At 45.6% G+C, this 19,684-nt stretch overlaps 1 protein-coding gene across 1 annotated transcript in view; it reads right to left on the bottom strand.

Annotated features, from left to right (window-relative positions):
• ptprfa (protein tyrosine phosphatase receptor type Fa) overlaps positions 1–19,684 on the bottom strand; it is a gene marked incomplete at its 5' end in the record, with an annotated part of 370,668 nt that overhangs the window by 168,720 nt on the left and 182,264 nt on the right. Inside the window, one exon of the mRNA XM_080720119.1 lies at positions 10,212–10,427. Coding sequence (XP_080576245.1) covers positions 10,212–10,427 — 216 coding nt within the window. The remainder of the gene's footprint in view (positions 1–10,211; positions 10,428–19,684) is intronic.

Below are 19,684 nucleotides of genomic sequence, written 5' to 3'. Positions count from 1 at the left end.
AAATAGCCGCTCAGCAAGCTTACAACGCATCGCAGCGCAACACGTTGTCAGCTTGTCGAGCTGCTATTTTCTGAAAAGGCCTTTCCCACAAGGATGCTGGGGTTCATGTGGTTGAAGTCATGTCAAACAAATTGTATTTAGTGCGCTTTGACTTTGTGGGACAGTATTATACTGCAAAATGGAGCAGCGGTATTGTGATGCCACCATCTCCGTCTGGGCAGAGAAGACATTTGCGCTTGATATAACAAAGTTTAGCTATCCCTATTTCCTCTTGCAATCCACTGACCTTGTAAGTACCAATGTATGATGACTCACAGGGATACATGTAGTATGGCTGTTTGTGTCTGTACTTTCTGAAGATGATATATACATCTTCCTCTGATTTAATAATATTCTCTACTAAAGCAAATCCATCTCCCACCTCAATGCAATTGTCTCCCTTCTTTGTGGACAAAGTAAAAAGAGAAGTGGTGAGCTTCCTATACTGTTGAGAAGAAATAAACTGTGGGGGCACCGGACCATCAGTGTGGCTGTTATGCAATATTGGATCACTGGTGGGAGATGACGTTCTAACATGTGGAATTTCAGACAACCGTTTGACTACTTGTTGTAGAGGCTGATGTGGCTTGCGCAGAAGATGCTTAATTTGTCCAAGATAGTTCTCAAAAGGGAATCCTGAGATATTATCTAGAGTGCCAAACTTCCTGTATTCCTCTGATAAATGAATAAGCTGGTGAACATTGTACACAATCTCATCTCTTCCATACAAGGCCCCAAAGTGTTCTACAAAAGAAACCATCAACTTGTGTGCAAAGGCCAACATTTCCTCAGAAATGCCAGGGGACAGCAACAAGTACATGCCAACAGAAAACAACATGAAGTTGTCATACAGCTCACTTGGGAGGGAATCTTTCAAAACAATAGGACCCCAATACAACATGAAGGATCTCAACTCAGTAGCTTTCCACCGATCTAACTCGGACAGTGCCCTTGGTTTACGGTTAAATTCACAAGGCATGTAGGAACGTAGATTTTCCAGTTTATGTGAAATGGTTTCAACAGTTCTGGAAGGAACCCTGGTTGCCAATTTCCCCTTTAACCAGAAACGAATCAGTTTCCTTGTTACTCCGAGGCAGCAGAGATGCATGTAATCAGTTGGGAACATAGAAACCATCTGAATCTGAGCTAAACCAGATAAAGGGCTCGTGCCAATGTGATGTTCCTTATCAACCATGTCAGAAAAACTGGAGTCTGTCCTGAGTATCACTTTTGTTTCAGGAAATGTCATTTTATTCCTCCATACACCCTCCTGAAAACATTTGTCACAACCTGAATAACCATTAAAGGCCTTGGCCTGCTTAATATAAGCTCTAGCTGGGGCATCACAAATAAAAGAAGAAACGTGCACTTCGAATTGCTTGTCATTATAAATAATGCCATTCGACAGTACATTCTGAAGATCTTTGATGAACTGCTCTAGGTACTCAGAAACACTCTTTGGCTTGCTTAGACCACAAAAAATACCAACTACAAATGGGGACTTTGTGAAATCACATTCAAGACGTCCAAGTATGGGCCAAAATTGAATTTTAGAACTTTTGAATAAAGGTAAACCGTCAATATTAAATTGTAAGTTGAGTGTAGTCAAAGTTGCTGGTAAAGTAAAACATGCCAACCGTGAAAGTACCCCCTTTACTAGACCAAAATGATAATACTCTCCTCCTTCAATTTTTGTGGTAGGCACGTGTTTTTGGGTTCCAAGCAACGTTCTTCCATCTTTTGGAAGGGTGGGGTGAAATGTCTTCAGGATAGACAGCAGAGATGATAATGCAACCAGAGAGACAGAATAGGATGATGCCCAATATTTTAAACTTATCATTAGTAAATCTTCATTCTGCTCACTGTCAGGGTCATTCTCAAAATCAGCCCCAGCTAGATCTTCAAAATGGAAATCTGGCCAAACCTCTGAGGTTTCCGAGTAGTTATTTTCAAAACTTAAATCTGGCAAAGCCTCTGAGGTTTCCGAGTTGTTATTTTCAAAACTTAAATCTGGCAAAGCCTCTGAGGTTTCCCAGTTGACATTTTCAATCTGATCACAAATAACGTGTGGTCTGTTTGGTGGCAACCCTGTTGGTAAACCATCTAGCAATGGTCCAGAAGAGGTTGTGACAGGATTTGCGCTCTCTAAAGAGTGATGGTTTGAACTTGAATGTGCAGGAGCAGTTAATTTATATTCAGTGGCGATAGCCTGCTCTGTCTCTCTAACCAATTTATCGACTTTACGTTTTTTAGCCCAATAATTTGACATTGTCAAGAGTGGTGAGGTGCTGTGGTCAATGTAATAACTGAAACTGTCTTATTTACTTGGCTTTAATGGACTGAGTCTTCCTTCTGCAATGCTTGATACTGGTATCTGAAAGACAGAGATGAAAAAAAAACAAGAGTGAGCTGCAATATATCACTAGTGTTGCAGTAAACGCCGATTATATCAAAACAGACATCTTCTACAGTGTTAAAAATAAATAGGTAAAGTGGAAAGCTAGTATTTACTAGTTAGTGGGTACAATATCCTTGAAACCAGTACAGTCTAATTCAGTGGTTCCAAAACACCACAATGCTTATAAATCTCTCATTTTCATTGTCAGGCCGAAATATATTTATAGCCTATCTATATTTCAACTTTGTTTTTCTATAATACCTTACATCATTCAGGGTTACAACTTGTGTGTAAAAATAGCAGATCTACAAGCTCCCAACTAAATACATCAGTAGATCAGCTACATAAGTTGTATTTTGTTAAAGGAATGTCTTGACATACAAGGGTTTCACCACATGTACACACACAGCAGGTGAAAACAATTAACTTAAAAAAAATATCTTTCTAGAAATGAGATTGAATAAGTGTTCGATCTTCGATAATTGTGCAGGCCTACATTATTTTATGCTTTAACTATTTAAAAGTAGCAGATCTACAAGTTCACAGCTCGGCACAGAGTTCCACACTACGGGCTTGTATGTCTGCTATTTAAAAAAATGAAACACCTGTGCAGGTATTTGAGCATTTTGACCCGATTATAACAGTGTCTTCCAAATCCTTCTTCTAAATTAGTGTTGTCATTTTCATATCAAGGACCCCCAAAATTATTATATTTGGCCCCCCACCTCAGAAGCAGAGATCTGACTTAACAAAACAAGACATTAGAAGACATTCATAGAATCAGGTCAAAATATTCAAAAGCTTGCACACATTTAAGATTGTTCTCTTTTTTCAAAAATAGCAGATCTACAAGCTCACACTCAAAACGCAAGCTGTGAGCTTGTATATCTGCTATTTTTCAATAGACAAAGCATGAAAATAATGGTTGACGTGGTTCAAGGTTTACAGCTAAATGGGTTAAATGAATTTGTTACACACTTGCCCAGTATGCCCACCAAACCTAGGTGCTTAATACAAAACAGGCTATAATATTAACAGGATGAATTATACATCTGGATACAAAATCACCTTACACCATGGATTAAAACCGATAAGAAAATCGGCATTGCAAGCACATTTGCACCATATAAAGGAGAATTAATCTTAGCTACATCAAATACCAGTGTCAAGGAACGTTTTTCTCTTTGTAAATGCACGTCCAAACGTCACTGTCACACTTCAGTATATACATGAAGCCAACCAAACGTTATTTCTTAATACATTATCAATAACAGGGGTATTTAGCGGATAAAACAATGTGAAATGAATTACACATGTATTGCGTCTTGAAAAGCTTCCCGTTTATGTCTAAGTGACCATATGATTGGCCGACTCGCACTACGTCATTCAGTTACAATGCACGCAATTGGCCAGTTCGTTTCTACCCGCGGTGGCGCGAAACAGATCAACGACGGTTATATGAAACGAATAAAAAACATTGTAAACACATCGAGATATTAAATAATGCATTGGTTATAGCCAGGTCTGGAAACAGAACCAGAATCCTTGCCACTCCATGTCGTGTACAATCTCAGAGTTAAACAAAAGAAGAGAATCTTAGCTCAATGTTGGCATTAAAAAAGCTGACGTTAAATAAATCATAAGCACAACACAATACAGTTATTTGTTCACAAAACCCAGTTAAAGTTATTTCCACAAACTTACTGTAAAAAGCAGGTAGAGTGGGGACTTGCAGTTGTTATTGTGGAAGAGACAAGAAGTTAAGAACAGGCGCGATCTCCCTCACTGCAGCCTCACGCTTCACTCACTGTAGTGGCAGTGCTTCCTGGCCTGGGACTGGGAGAAACCAACCCCAAAACGTCTCGGGGTGGGTTTGGAATATTCCATTTCTTGGTATATTCGTTTTGTTTTATTTTTTTCTTCTGGTTACACATTATGCACAAAACGTAAGAAGATTCACAGATGAAGAATAATGCATATGTAAAAACATGTATATATAGGCTACTATCCTCAATTTTATGGTGATTACTTTAAATGTGATACCCCCTCCCATAAAATGCTATCACCCAAACCCAGAGCAATGGTTTTAATATGGGGTCCTGGGACCACCAGCGGTCCTTGAGGGTGTTCCAGGGGGTCCTCAGCTAAATGATCATTTGGAAATAAATGGATCCTCATAGATCTGTTACTAATAGAATCTCAGAGTTAAATTATTCAATAATAATTGGGGCTCCAGTGATATAAATGCCATTAAATGGGGATCCTATTCAAATGCATGTCAAAATGGGGGTCCCTGAAAATAAAGTAGTTGAAAATCACTGGTAGCTCTGTAGAAAATCTTCTTTTGTATGAGGGTCTCTGGCATATATTTTCAAATGGGGGTCCTTGGACTAGTAAGTGTCAATTTGGGTTTCCCTGACATGAAATACACCTGTAGTTTGAGCACCACTGACTCAGAGCCTTCCAGTCACCGCTCCACTCCCCACCCCAGGCTGCGAGCCCAGGGGACTTGCCACTGCGAGCCCAGGGGCCACTGCCACTGTGCAATGCGACGTGTTGAGAGCTTGTAGATCTGCTATTTCCACATTTTTTCTGTTACTTCCAATATAAAATAAATAAACACACATTTTCAACATGGAAAAAATTATGATCCATCCATCCATCCATTTTCAACCGCTTATCCGTACTCGGGATGCTGGGGCAGCAGCTCCAGCTAGTAGCTCCAGTCTTCCCTCTCCCGAGCAACATTAGCAACTTCCTCCTGGGGGATCCTGAGGCGTTCCCAAGCCAGTTTGGAGATGTAGTCTTTTCCCAGTGGGACATGCAGCGAGGAGCTCCCTTGGGAGACGCCCGGGAGGCATCTGTACTAGATTCCCTGAACCACCGAAGCTGGCTCCTTTCCAAGTGAAGGAGCAGCGGACCTACTCCAAGCCTCTTGCGGAATGACTGAACTTATCACCCTATCTCTAAGGGAGATAGGGACGTGTCTAAGAAAACCTGTCTAAGAAAACTCATTTCAGCCGCTTGTATCCGCGACCTTGTTCTTTCAGTCATGACCCACACTTCATGCCCATAGGTGAGAGTATAGGAATGAAGATAGCTTTATAGATAGAGAGCTTGCCTTCTGGCTCAGCTCTCTTTTCGTCACAACAGTGCGGTAGAGTGACTGATGATTAAGACAAAATAATTACGACTATGTAAAATAATTGCAATTATGTAAAAAAATAATTGCCATTGACAGGCGTACATACACACACGTATTCCTTAAAGGTCCATGGTTCCATGCAATTAACGACATATAGCACTGCTCAGTTCACACGGGTGTGACTTCTTAAGATCCTGTGAGGACCGTGCATCTCACAGGCTCAGGCCTGGTACTGATCGATTGGGCTTGGCCTCCTGAGTTCAACAAGACCCCTTGCTTTCACCTGCAACACACTGTTTGTGAAAACAAACACCCATCCTACGAGAAGTTACATTCTCCTAGTTTCGCTATTCACATAATGCTGTTAGACTTGTTCAGTGCATGAGCCTTCCAAATGACAATGTAAAAGTGGAGAAATTCGTGTAGGAGTGTGGCACAGAGAAGATCCACATATCCACGTGTTCATCTCAACAAGCTGTATAACATACTAAAATATGTGCCCTTAACTCCCCATAGTTCTTGAGTAATTAAGCCTAGAAGTCTGAATTAGGGTTAGCCTTTGGAGTGTGAGAACTTTGCATAGGATTGTCACTTAGCAATGACTAATGTGGACTAAGGTGGTCCCTTTTTGATGGACCATTTTTGAGTTAGAGCCCTGGAAATGGCTAAGAAATTAACAAAAAGTTCCCACGCAACGGGACCAACACCAGGGCGTTCAGGGGAAAAAAATAAGTCAGAAAAGATGTCTTAAAAAAAAAATATATATATCTCTCTCTCTCTCTCTCTCTCTCTCTCTCTCTCGCTCTCTCTCTCTCTCTCTCTCTCTCTCTCTCTCTCTCTCTATATATATTGACCTTTTGCCGTTGAAAAATCCTGTCTATTTCGAAATGGTAACTACTTGTGTCGTAGAGGGACATATGGGACCAAGTTTATTGGATTCAGCATCCTTTGAACATTTAGGAATAGTCCCAATTGAAACAAAATATATTATTTTAAATATTTTATTTATCTCAAGGATGCTAGGCCCCAGCCTGCCAAAGGTCATTTCCCTGACCTTTGAGGATAGAAGTGTTGTAGAGACGCAATGACCAAGTTCATTGGATTCAGAATCCTTAAATAACAAGAAATTGTCCTCCATGAAACAAAAGGAATTACATGTATGTAAAATAATTTGTAATATTTATGTAATCATTTGTGACAGGCCTGCCCCCTCTCCCTTTCCAATCCCCCAAACCCCCCCCCCCCCCCCCTCCGCTGAAGGGCAAGCATAGATTCAACATATAATTAACATTGGCCTTTCAAACGTTTTAATTCAAACCAAAATTAAATGTTTTTTCAATGGCCTCTTTTAAACGCAAATTTCAATGTTGACAAAATGGTGTTGAAGCAACGTTTATCTACCATTAATCTTCAACTGTAACCAAAAATCAACCTTTTCAACCCTAAATAAACATTGGCCCCCCCCACCCCCCTCCCCTCCGCTGAAGGGCAAGCATAGATTCAACATATAATTAACATTGGCCTTTCAAACGTTTTAATTCAAACCAAAATTAAATGTTTTTTCAATGGCCTATTTTAAACGCAAATTTCAATGTTGACAAAATGGTGTTGAAGCAACGTTTATCTACCATCAATCTTCAACTGTAACCAAAAATCAACCTTTTCAACCCTAAATAAACATTGATTTAACATCTTTTGCTATCTGGGTCATGACATCACAGGTCTTCTCTCATTTTGGCACAGTGGCTCCCCGGCTATGTGCTGTCTGTTGCATTCTGATAAGCACTACAGTAAAGACAGAGAGATGAGTGGAGGGCAGACACACAGGCTTTGGTGGGAAAAGTACTCCCATTTTCTTAAGTAAAAGTATCAATATTGCAATGTAGAAATAAACTATTAAAAGTATCAGTAGAGTCAGGAAATCTAATGTATGTTTTGTAATGATAATCAAAATCTACAAGTTTTAAAACATTTGTAATGGAGTAGAAAGTACAATATTTGTCTCTGAAATGTAGTGAAGTAGAAGTTAAAGTTACTTAGTAGATTTTGATTATTATTACAAAACATGCATTAACCACTTCAACCCTATACATTTCGGCCATTTCGGCCGATCTGCAAGCTCACAATGTGTCGCATCACGAGCTTGCGATTTTTGCGCATTTGAAAACTTGAAATGGGACATTCTACATAATGAACACTACTTCCTTTTGATGCCAATGCTTTTGTACTCAAGTAAATGTTGAATTCCGGACTAGTATTTCTGTTGCAGTATTGATACTTTTACTTAAAGTATTAGTTCACCCCCAACATGCCTTTTTTTCTATTGACCGCAATAAATAGTGTAAAAGCGATAGGCTTATATAGGCTCCCCTCTATGCTATGAGGGCTGCTGCACACTAAAAACTGCTGGGTAGATTCATCTACCCAAAATCTGGGTAAAAAATGGTTTACCCATTATGGGTTATTATAATGGTGATTGTATGTATAAATGGGTTGTTTTGTACAGCTCATACATTACCCAACTGCTGGGTAAAATTGTTTTACTCAGTATTGGGTAGTTTTAAACTTAAGTTGGTCACCTGGTATGCAAAGCATGCTGGGAAAAGCATTTCTCAAGGTTTTCAGGGATATTTCTAAGCTTTTGGTAGCTAAAAATGCTAAATGTATCATATCCATGTGTCTGCCTTGGCAAGCTGACTGTCATATGTCAGAATTTCATTTGTCAGTATTTTAGCCAAAACCCTAACCGTAACTGCTAGCTTATGGTTGAGCTCCCTCCCCCTACTGTTCTGAAAGAGAAGAACTCATGATACATTTGATATTATTATGTTGATCTACTCTAAACTACTCTGATTATAGCTTTTCAACATTGTTGCATATATTTACAATTATGTAACTTTATGTTGATATTGCTATACTTGGAACAAATTATCTGAGAAAAAAACCCTGAAACAAATCTTATCTTATGTTAATGTCAAATAATATTAGCATGGTCATTTACGATGAGTAAAATATACTACCCACATGTGGGTAAAATATATACTAAATAATAGTGGTTGACCCAGAGCTGAGTAAAAAATTCTACCCAGGATGTGGTAGAATATCTTACTACGTGCTGGGTAGAAAGGACCTACCCATTTTTCTGTGTAAGATTTACTACTGTTGGGTAGGTCCAATAGTTACCCAGGGGTGGGTTATAATACAACCCAGATCGGGTTATTTTCAACCCATCCGTTTTTAGTGTGTGGGTTCTGCTGGGGAAACCATAGGCGGACTTTATGGGGGGGCAGGGGGTGCACTGCACCCCCCAGGCATTTCTGAGCATTTAGGGGAAAAAAAGTAAGTCTCTAGCCCATTCCTGTCAAGAGTTATGATTTTTTTTTTAAAGAATTAACCAACTAATAGTCACTGGTTTCTCCCCATCACACAGAGACCAGCTGGCGACAATAAGTTGATTGATTGGAATGTTAAGTGATCAGAGCCTCTCTCTCTCTGAAGATAGCAATGCTAAGAATGGGGGTTGTCAGACTATGAATGTACCTGAACATACCTGCAATATCCGAACTGTACACAAAGCACATATTAAGATTGAAAAATAATTAAAAAGGGGTTTAAAATGTAAAAATATCTATTTTTTAAGTTATTATTCACTGATATTCCCTTATTGTTCATTACTTAAAATAAATGTAATTACAATAATTATTGTCCTGCATCAAACAAAATGTTTTGTAGCCATTTAGAAATTATAGCTGAGATTATCAAATGGTTTATTCTTATTGGCATTGCTTGTAAGCTGCAACTGTGTTACCAATAATGAAAGTAGCTATTTTACTTAATAATGAACACAATTTGTAAAATGACACTGCTCTAACCATACATAATTGTACTTGAATAACAGTAGTTGGACAGCGTGATAAGTTAGTGTTGAGGGGTTGGCATGTTGCTGCTCAAGCCTGCCCCCCCTAGGGCAAATGGCAAAGTCCGCCTATGGGGGAAACTGGACGACAGGGGAATTTCTGCCTAAAAGACCCCATGGACGGCCATTTGGGATCAATACAAGTAGGAAAATGAGCCTAGATGTTATTTAGGTCGGAGTTGTTCTACCACTTAAACCCCATATGGGAAGCCGGCTTCCCATAACCAGTCACACAAATGTTCATTGGTCAATAAATCAATAGAGACCAAATCAAATTACAATTTCAATGTTGATTCTGCTACAGGGGCCCTACAGCACATATAATCAGCTGCCATTGTATTTCTCATCCATGCATTACCCATATTACATTCTTATTACACCTTATTTTACTTGTTTTTATAATTTGTTTTACTTGTTTTACTCACCCTATACTTTTATATTACTAATATTACAGCACTTCTCTCACTAAAACATCTGTAGAGTTTACATAGTTTGACATAATATTCATAAGATTTTGTCTATCAATTGATGACAACTTGATGGACAATTTCTCTATTCACTATATTTTGCTCCAATGAGGTCTTAAGCCTTTTTCACTATTCAGAATGCAAATTTTCCATAGGCGGAGGTCTTTTTCAATCCTCTTTTCACTGGTAAGTGATCACAGCAGGACAATTTGGTAAGAGGAATGTGATGGTTTGAGAGCAACTCACCGCCTCGTGGTCTTTGAGCTGTGCCAGCGTGAAGCAGCGGTACTCCTGCAGGCCTCGCAGGGGCCTGTTGTAGAAGCCCTGATAGGTCTTCTGGTCGCCCAGGGTGAAGGTCTCCGGCAGGACATCCATCCTGGCAGCGACGTAGGGCTGCTGGGGGTCCTGGCTCTGTCTCCTCTGTCTGGGTGGGCTGCCGTCCGCAGCACCGGTGTCCAGGAGCTGTACCGCAACACGTTAACAGGGACGTGCAGAGAATGTTCGAGAGGCAGGGGCTGAGCAGTTCAGAAAAAGCTAAGGTATGGCAACATGACTGGTGTCTTGCACACGCGCAAGAGTCATGTTGCCATACCTTAGCAACAGGCATGATACATTTATTTTAAGAAGTACATTTTATTTTTCCCCCCGTTTCTGTGGTTTCTTGGGCTGGATATGGCGGCCTGGAACGGTAGGTTCCGTACGGAACCATTGTTTACTTAGATATGGAAGGATGACCTCCCACTTGGGTAATGACGCCCCCTGGCGATCATTCAGAGAAACTACTTCAGCTCCCGTACTAACGTAGGTAGGAAGGGCCTGTCACTCAAACCGGAGTGACCCGCCTCCAGGCTATATAAGCCCCCGGAGGCGGAAGTAACATCCTCTTAATACCACTCTCTGCCACATTCAGTGAAACAGAGGGGCATTACGTGGGAGGTCATCCTTCCATATCTAAGTAAACAATGGTTCCGTACGGAACCTACCGTTTACTGTCAATATTCCAGGATGACCTCCCACTTGGGATTCTTAAACTCCCCTCTAAGCCACAACCTACTCTCATACCCCCACACACCCCTCATACGGGTGAGCACAGCCCAAACGGGCGTGACCCATCACCCAGAAGGTCCCAGGCCCACCGGACCTGGGTGTGAAGGCATGAGAAAATAAGGAGAGACCCTGACAGACCGAAGTCCGCCTCATTCAACTAAATGAAAAGGACAAGTCCGCCTTATAAGTAAGACACACTATATAAGGAAAACACAGGGTCCCCCCAAAATACCCCAGGTGGCTACATGCCCACCTGTGGGAGGGGAAGATCCGACTCCTCTATGACGTAGAGGAGGCAACTGCACCCAGAACCGAATGCGCTAACGAAGAGGATTCGATATCCAGGTGATAGTAGGCTGCAAAGGTAGAAGGCGAAGACCAATTCGCCGAAACACAAATCTCCTGAACGGAGACTCCCTTTGCCAGTGCCCACGAAGTAGCCACACCTCTAGTGCTATGGGCTTTAAGTGCCGCCGGCACTTCCACACCCGCACTAGAGTAAGCCAGCCTAATAGCATCCACAATCCACCTCGAAAGAGTGGGTCTAGACACCGGCTTTCTGACAAGAACATTGCCCATTTCCACGAAGAGCTGAGAAGAAGCTCTAGAACCAGCAGTCCTGTCACAGTAGGCCTTCAATGCCCTGACAGGACAAAGGCAATTCAGCCGTTCATCCTCCACCGAGACAAACGGAGGAGGATGAAAAGCCAGAAGAACAACAGGCTCCTTAGGAACCACCATGTTCTTAGGAACAAACTTAAGATGAGGCTTGAGCAACACCTTGAGATCATTGTTCATAAACTGCATGCACTCCGCAGACACCGAGAGAGCTTGCAGGTCACCAACTCTTTTAGCCGTGGCCAAGGCCAGCAAAAGAGCCGTCTTGAAACTCAAAAGTTTCAAAGGCATCCCTACAAGCGGCTCAAAGGGAGCCCGACATAGGCCCCCTAGAACCACCTGCAGATCCCAAACTGGGAACAAAGACCTAGTCACCGGCCTCAAACGTTCAACTCCTTGCATGAACTTGATGACCTCCGGGACTTTAGAAGGTGCCTTGCCCGCCACCCCCAGGTGACAGGCATTAATAGCCGCCAAATACCCCCTAAGGGTAGAAAATGCCAGACCACTTTTCAAGCGGTTCTGCATAAATTCCAGAATTTCCTGGGCTGACGCCACATGAGCCACCACAGGTGGAACACGCGACTCACACCAGTCCTCAAAGGCATTCCACCTTCCATCATAAGACGCCCTCGTAGAGGGCGCCTTAGCACTCTGAATGGTAGCAACCACTTCAGAAGAAAAACCGGCTGCCAGCAGGTTTAACCTTTCACGTGCCAAACCCACAGGTCTAGGACCTGCAGGTCTTGGTGGAAGATCTCCCCCCTGGCCTGACTCAACAGGTCCCTGCACTGAGGCAGCTGCCAACCCGGTTCGCAAAGGAGAGGGGCGATCGCCGATCTCCACGTGCCCTTGTAGGGAGCCACCAGGAGCATCTCCAGACCGAACCTCCTGACTTTCTCCAGAGTGGGTCGGATTAAGTCGAAGGGGGGAAACGCGTACAATAGACCTCTCGGCCACGTGTGCGCTAAGGCGTCCAACCCCAAGGGAGGACTGCCCTTCACCGCGAAGAACAACGGACACTTCGTATTCTCCGCTGACGCAAACAGGTCCGCCACTGGCTGACCGAACTTGCGAAAAATCTGGCTCGCCACCCTGGGGTGGAGAGACCAATCCTCGTAGCGAGGACCTCCCCTGGACAGGAGATCTGCTCCGCTGTTGAGGAGACCTGGGACGTGTAAGGCCCTGATCGACTTGAGGCGCGACAAGCACCAAACCGTCAATTCTCGAGCCAGACGGTCCAGTGGCAACGACGACAGGCCCCCCTGTTTGTTGACATAAAACATGGCCGTCGTATTGTCTGTCCTGACCAGGACGTGACAATGCAAAATCCAAGGCTCGAAATGCTTGAGCGCCAGGAGTATAGCCATCAACTCCAAATAGTTGATGTGACGACCCCTCATCTCCAGAGGCCAAAGCCCCTGCGCTGTGCGCCCCTCGAAAGTGGCTCCCCATCCACTGAGACTGGCGTCTGTCGTGATCGACTTGCGGGAAACCACCTCGCCAATCGAGACTCCGCTGGTGAGGAACCCCTCCACCAGCCACGGAGACAGGGCGATCGCGCAGGAAGGGGAAACCGTAACCTTCTTGTACTTCAAGGAGGGCGGGATCCCGAGGGATAACATCCATCTTTGAAAAGGTCTCATATGAAACCTGCCCAAACGCAACAGATGTACTGCGGAAGCCATCATTCCCGTCAGTACCATGCAACTCCTGTAAGTGACCTCCTGGCCCACTTGAAAGGAGTCGAGACATTCCCGAAACCTGTCCACCCTCTCCTCCGAGAGACGGGCCGACATGTCGGATGAGTCCAGAAGGACCCCAATGAATGTAAGACGACTTGCTGGAGTCAGCATGCTCTTGCCGTGGTTGACTATGAAACCTAAGGCCTTCAGGTGAGCCAAAACCACTTGTGTGTGACGCGCCACTTCGTGGGCGGAGCTAGCTGAAATCATCCAATCGTCGATGTACGTCGCCAACCTGACGCCCTGCTGTCTCAGCGGGGCGATGGCTGCTTCGGTCACTTTCACGAAAACCCTCGGGCTCAGTGACAGACCGAAAGGGAGTACTGTATACTCGTACAGGCGACCCTCGAAGGCGAACCGTAGGAATTTCCTGTGTGGGGGATAAATCTGGACGTGCTGATAAGCATCCTTCAGATCCACTGAACAGTGGAAATCCCCTTGCCTGACCGACCGTAACATGGTGGGTACAGTTAGCATCCTGAAAACGTATTTCTTCAGGTACACGTTTAGTGCCTTTAGGTCCAGGATGGGACGTAGCCCCCCCCCCTTTTTTGGCACCAGGAAATAACGGCTCCAAAATCCCATGCGGGATTGGGTCCTGTCCAGCTCCACTATAGCACCCTTGCTTAGCAATGAGCTGATCTCTTCTCTCAAAAGACTTGCTTTTAAACCACGCGCCCTGGTATGAATAACCCTGCTCGAAAGCGGGGGTATGTCTGCGAACTGTAACCTGTAACCCCTGGTTATCGTTCGAAATACCCAATGGCTCGGGTTGCATAACTTCCACTGGCGCGCGCAGCGTGCTAGCGTGTTTTGAGCGAGAGAAACCCCACCACTGTGCTTCCGTGACGGCGGAGCTTTTTGGCGGCCGGACCGGAAGTGGGGAACCTGCGTATCCGTATCCGGAACGACCGGATGCGGAGCGCAAGGGTTCAATAGGCCGCATGGCGGAAACACCTTCTGGTTGTACCGCTTGACTAGCGGAGCTATTTTGCGGCGGGACCGGAAGTGGGGAACCTGCGTATCCGTATCCGGAACACCCGGATGCGGAGCGCAGGGGTTCAATAGGCCGCAAGGCGGGAACACCTTCTGATTGTACCGCTTGACTAGCGGAGCTTTTTTGCGGCCGGACCGGAAGCGGGTAGCTAGCGAATCCGTATCCGGTGAAACCGGAAGCGTTCGGTTTTCGCTCGATAGAGCGACAGGAAGAGCAAAGCGATTCGACTGATAAACAGACTCGCCCACAACTAAAGCATTCTCCCCTGACAGGAGAGGAACTTTTACGTTTAATACCTGCTCTAAGGCCTTTATGCTTGTCCCTTGACCCGGGCTCATAGTAGGCCGACAGAATTTCTGACTCAAGGTTAAATTCATAGCATCGCTCACGCGAGGGAAAATCCACTCGCGCGCATGAGGAACCATATAATTGTTTGACGTTAACATTACTGGTTGCTGATAAAACCATTGACTGATTAAAGAGTCCTGACGGGACTCCATCATTCTTACAGGAGGCATGCATAAAGGAGTCATATTGTCGACGCGAGGGATATCCCACTCGCGCGCTTGAGGAACCACATAATTGTTTGACATTAACATTACTGGTTGCCGATAAAACCTGTGATTGATTATCGAGTCCTGACAGGACTTCATCATTACTACAGGAGGCATGCACGATGGGGTCGTCTGTGCTAGTGCGAGAGAGTTGGACAGAGACAGACTTTGCTCTTTCAACATTTTTATTGTCGACACAGGAGGCATCAAATTCCACATTTTCATTTCCCCGACACGGGGTACCGAAAAACGCCCTCGTTTGGGGGGAGGGGGACCGAGAGACACCTCGGACCCCCGCCCCAGCACAATCCCCCTCTTCCGAGTGTCATTTGCGCTGTCCCCTACCGCGGCCACCGCGGTAGGAAGACTGCTGCCTGCCATCCTTGGACGGGCGGCGCGGCTGAGCGCGCTCGGGAACCACAACCTTGCTGCAGGGCCTGTCAGGCGCCCTGGCTGCAGAGGCTCCCCTGGAGGAAGACGAGTGCTTCTTAAAAGAAGCAGAGCGGCCCCTTTCCTTGACGCGGGAGGAGCGGGACGCCCTCCTAGCTTGCTGCGGTTCTTCCTGTGGCACTGTGGTGGACTCGACGATGTCCTTAGCCGCCTTGAAGAAGGTAACTCTACCCTGCAGCAGCTCCAAGCCCCCACCCATGAGGGTGGTGGGACTGTTCTCCATGTTAATGAGAGACTTGTACATCTCCCCGCGAGGACCTAGAGGCTTCTCGCCCACGTCCCTCTTAGGCTCGAGGTCGACATAGTCGAGCCAGCGGGCTCTCTCAGACTGGAGGTTGTAGTCCATGGACCTGCCCATCCACTTAACCGCATGCCAATTGACCTTCAGCATGATGTCAAATAAAGTGTTCAGTTCAGCTGTGTGCTCCCCCGTGGGCAGACCTTTGACCAGGTCCTTGGTGGAAGCGAGCAAGAGCTGGATTAAATTCAGGTCCTTAGCGGCCAGAGCAGCGGACCGGTAGGCGTTACGAGCCCTGTCCGACTGCAGCTTGTCCTCCAGGACAGTGAACCCCGGCGGGTTGGTGCCGACGGGGCCGACAAACGGCCCGTTTTTAGCCGTGCCTACATCCTTGTACTGGGGTCTGACGGAACCCAGAAAAGATTGTGCCAACAGGTGGTCCAGGTTAGGGCAGGTGGACATGCCTGCCTCCGCACCGCCCACCAAATCCAACACAGAAAAAGGCAGCTTCCTGGGGTCTTTGTGTGTCTTCCATGAGGAATGGAGGGCCTTGGTGAAACCTTTCACCAGCGGCAGCCTGGAGAGGACATACGGGGCGGGAACCGAAGGCTCCTGCCCGGGCATTTCGTCATCATCCTCGGCCTCTTCAGAGGGGAGAGGAGGTGGCAACTCCTCTCCAACTCTGGCAAGAGCTCTCATGTAGACCGTGAGATGATCCAGCATTTCTGCTGCAGAATCGACGTCCTCTGCTCCCGCTTCACCCACTTGACTGGCGGGTGGAGGGGCAGTGGTGCCTGAGGAGGACTGGGAGCTCCCTGCGGCGTCCAGTTGACGTGCTGGAGCCGCAGGGGCATTACCTTTCACTGTGACCGTGAGTCGAGAACCATCGCCCTCGACGGAGTCCTCCTCCTCCTCGGCCGTGTATCCAGAGTATTCAGAACCAGAACCCTCGCTCTGACAGGAGCTCAGGTCCGACTCTCGCCTGAAAGTCTGGACTGTTTTGGTGATGCTCACGTCGAGGGGAACGTCCCCGACGGTCACATCCGAGCGTTTCTTTTTGGGCACCGCGCCCGAAGGGGAAAAGGCTACCGGAGGGATGTTAGCCTTCTTGGTCGCCTTCTTAGCGGCGACTTCACCAGACCCGCCAGCTCCAGTGACAGTGGAGCTAGCTGCGGTCGGTTGCGCGGCAGGCGGTGTCTCATGTAGCACGGCGCCATCTTGACTTGGAATGGCGCGCTGTTTGCCAAACGGATCTCCGGAAGGCAGCGCCGCACCTTGACCAACGGTGCGGGCCGCCTGGGGAAGGAAAGACTGGGCTGTGGGGTTGAGAGCAGTGGACCCACCTGGTGGAGCGCAGGCCCCGAGGCCTGCCCTGGCTAGGTAGAACCGGTGTACCAGTACATCGTGGTCGTAGGCCACGCAGAAGTCACAGAAAGGTCCTGCTCTCCCCTGAGGACTCAGTGCAGAGAAGGCGTGTGCAACGCCCATGCAGCCGACACAGAGAGGGTGAAGATCCTGTCCGTCGATGAGTCCTGGACAGCCTGGACATTGCCTCGGCAGGAAGGCCAGAGGATCCATGGCGAAGCACTGTAGATAGAGTTAACCAGAAGCAGACGAGCTAACAAGCTAACGGCTAAGGCTAGGCCACGCTTGATTCGGGCAGGGCCTGAACAAGCGGTAAGCAGTGTAGCTAACGTTAACAAATAGCAGACGAGCTAACAAGCTAACGGCTAATGCTATGCCACGCTTGCTTCGGCGGAGGCCTGAACAAGCAGTAATAATCCTTTGTTATAGAAGGAAATAACCGTCGTTTTAGGACGGGACAAGAATAAGTATTCTTAAGTACGGGTTAATTCAACACTCGCCGGTGGGCGACTCCAATGCCACCGCCTTAGGCTAATGCGCGAAGAATAATAATACAAAGGCTGAGTTTCAACTTATCTGAATGTGATATCGCAGAGAGTGAAAAGAAGAGGATGTTACTTCCGCCTCCGGGGGCTTATATAGCCTGGAGGCGGGTCACTCCGGTTTGAGTGACAGGCCCTTCCTACCTACGTTAGTACGGGAGCTGAAGTAGTTTCTCTGAATGATCGCCAGGGGGCGTCATTACCCAAGTGGGAGGTCATCCTGGAATATTGACAGTAAACGGTTGTTCAAGTGCAGCTAAACTTGGCATGGTAGTAAACGTGCCACAAATAACAATAATGAATTGCACCTGTGCAGCTGACCTGCGGAACCTGGGAATATACGGTACCATTCTGTCAAGATGGGGAGAATACAAGTCTGGAGAATATAATTATAATACCTTATTAAATTGACCATTTTGTTAAATTGTGCATTTGTAGTTATTTTACTGTAATTTAACAACATAATAACCAGCACAGATAGACAAAGAGATATTCATGGATTTATATTTAAAAGTAACTTTTATTTTCCACCCTGGACCCAGGGTATGGCAATTGCACACCCCTGCCATACCCAAATGACACCCCAAGGGCTGAGATCTCTAAAGGGGCCTTTTGGTGGAAATATTGAAAATAGCCGCATAGCTCACAAGCTATGAAGGTTGTTTATTTTCTGGTGCGTGATACCACACTGAACTAAGCATAATCAAGTCAATACCGGAGATGTGGCGTAACGGCATGGATTTCTACTCAATGAGGGCAATTCTTTCAACGTAAGATGCTGCATTCAAGTTCAAGAGAGTTTGGACAAGGTAATTCTCTTGAATGCCCTCTTTCAACATCGTAAAAAAACTGCATTCATGGTCTGAGAGGCCACTTTTTACAGACAGATAAAAGGGCAGGGGCTCAATCCCCATTTGATGTCTATCTGTGCACGTGACTGTACCGCACCAAGATAAAGACCATAGTGCATTCTTTATGCCACGCGTCTTCGATTTTTTTTTAACTTTTGGACAAGGACCTCTTAGTTGAGAGAGAGAGATGAAGCTGGGACCCCCGCCAATATAGAGTCTATACAGTTGTGTTGCAGATTTTTTTTTCATAGATAGCATCATGTGATAGCTTCATTTCAATGTGACCCTCTGGCCTACCTCTTGGCACAAAGCGCTCAAAGTTTGTTGTACACCCAGGGTCACATTGGCCAAGTTTAGCGAGACACTTAATGAATTTAACTCATAAATAGCAACACTCACTTCACACAAGGTGATTTGCAGTGGTGTAAAAAGTAACTAAATACATTTACATAAGTACTATACTTAATTCTAAGCCGGGCCGTACTCGCTCGGACTTCCTACTTGGTCCAATCAGCCGCACGTCTTTTCCCGGACTTTCCCGTAATTTATGATATTAATCATAATTTTTTGAAAAATACAGTCGCAGGTCGTGCTCTGTCTCTTTAAGAGACGTTGTGCAATGGGATCACGTCAGAAACGTGATGACGTCATCGGCTGGCTCTGCCACTGGCTCCACGAGCGGCCATTACGTTCCCTTGCACTGTGTGTGCTGCAGCCTGGCTTAGCCCATCCCCCCGTCTTTTTCGACCAGACGACAGGCGAAATCAAGGCTTCGGAATGAGTGGAATACATGGAATTAGATCGATGTGCGTGCGACGAGGACGTAATGTACTTTCGAACGCTGTTTTTTCTCGCGGATTACCCCATCTCGCTCCATGCAAATGAACGGCAGAAATACAGCCAGCAGCAGCTTCTAAGTAAGTGGCCGCCCAAACACGTACTGTGTGCACGTCCTGCTGGCTTGCACTGAACGACCCGCGCGCGTTGTTTATCATTTGGTGTGTTTGTTTTTTAAAACATGTTTATAAATAAAACGCTGATTTCACGGCAGTACCTCCGTTCAGGGGGTTCTGCTGGGGCTGGGAAGGTGTTAAGTTCAGTTTTGAGGTATTTCCACTTTACTTGACTCCACTACATCTGGGATCCAAATATTGTACTTTTAATCCACAACATTTATTTGAAAACTTCAGTTACTAGTTACTTTGCTGATCATACATTATATGTTAAAACATACTTAAACCACTTCAGCCCTATTTTATATATATCTTGGCTATTTGAAAATAGACAATCTACAAGCTCACGACGCGTTGTG

Source organism: Nannobrachium achirus (assembly GCF_963921795.1).
Source record: "Nannobrachium achirus genome assembly, chromosome: 1".
Classification (NCBI taxonomy): Eukaryota; Metazoa; Chordata; class Actinopteri; order Myctophiformes; family Myctophidae; genus Nannobrachium; species Nannobrachium achirus.
The sequence above is the reverse complement of the archived record's forward strand: the minus strand, read 5'-3'. Positions and strand labels throughout refer to the sequence as shown.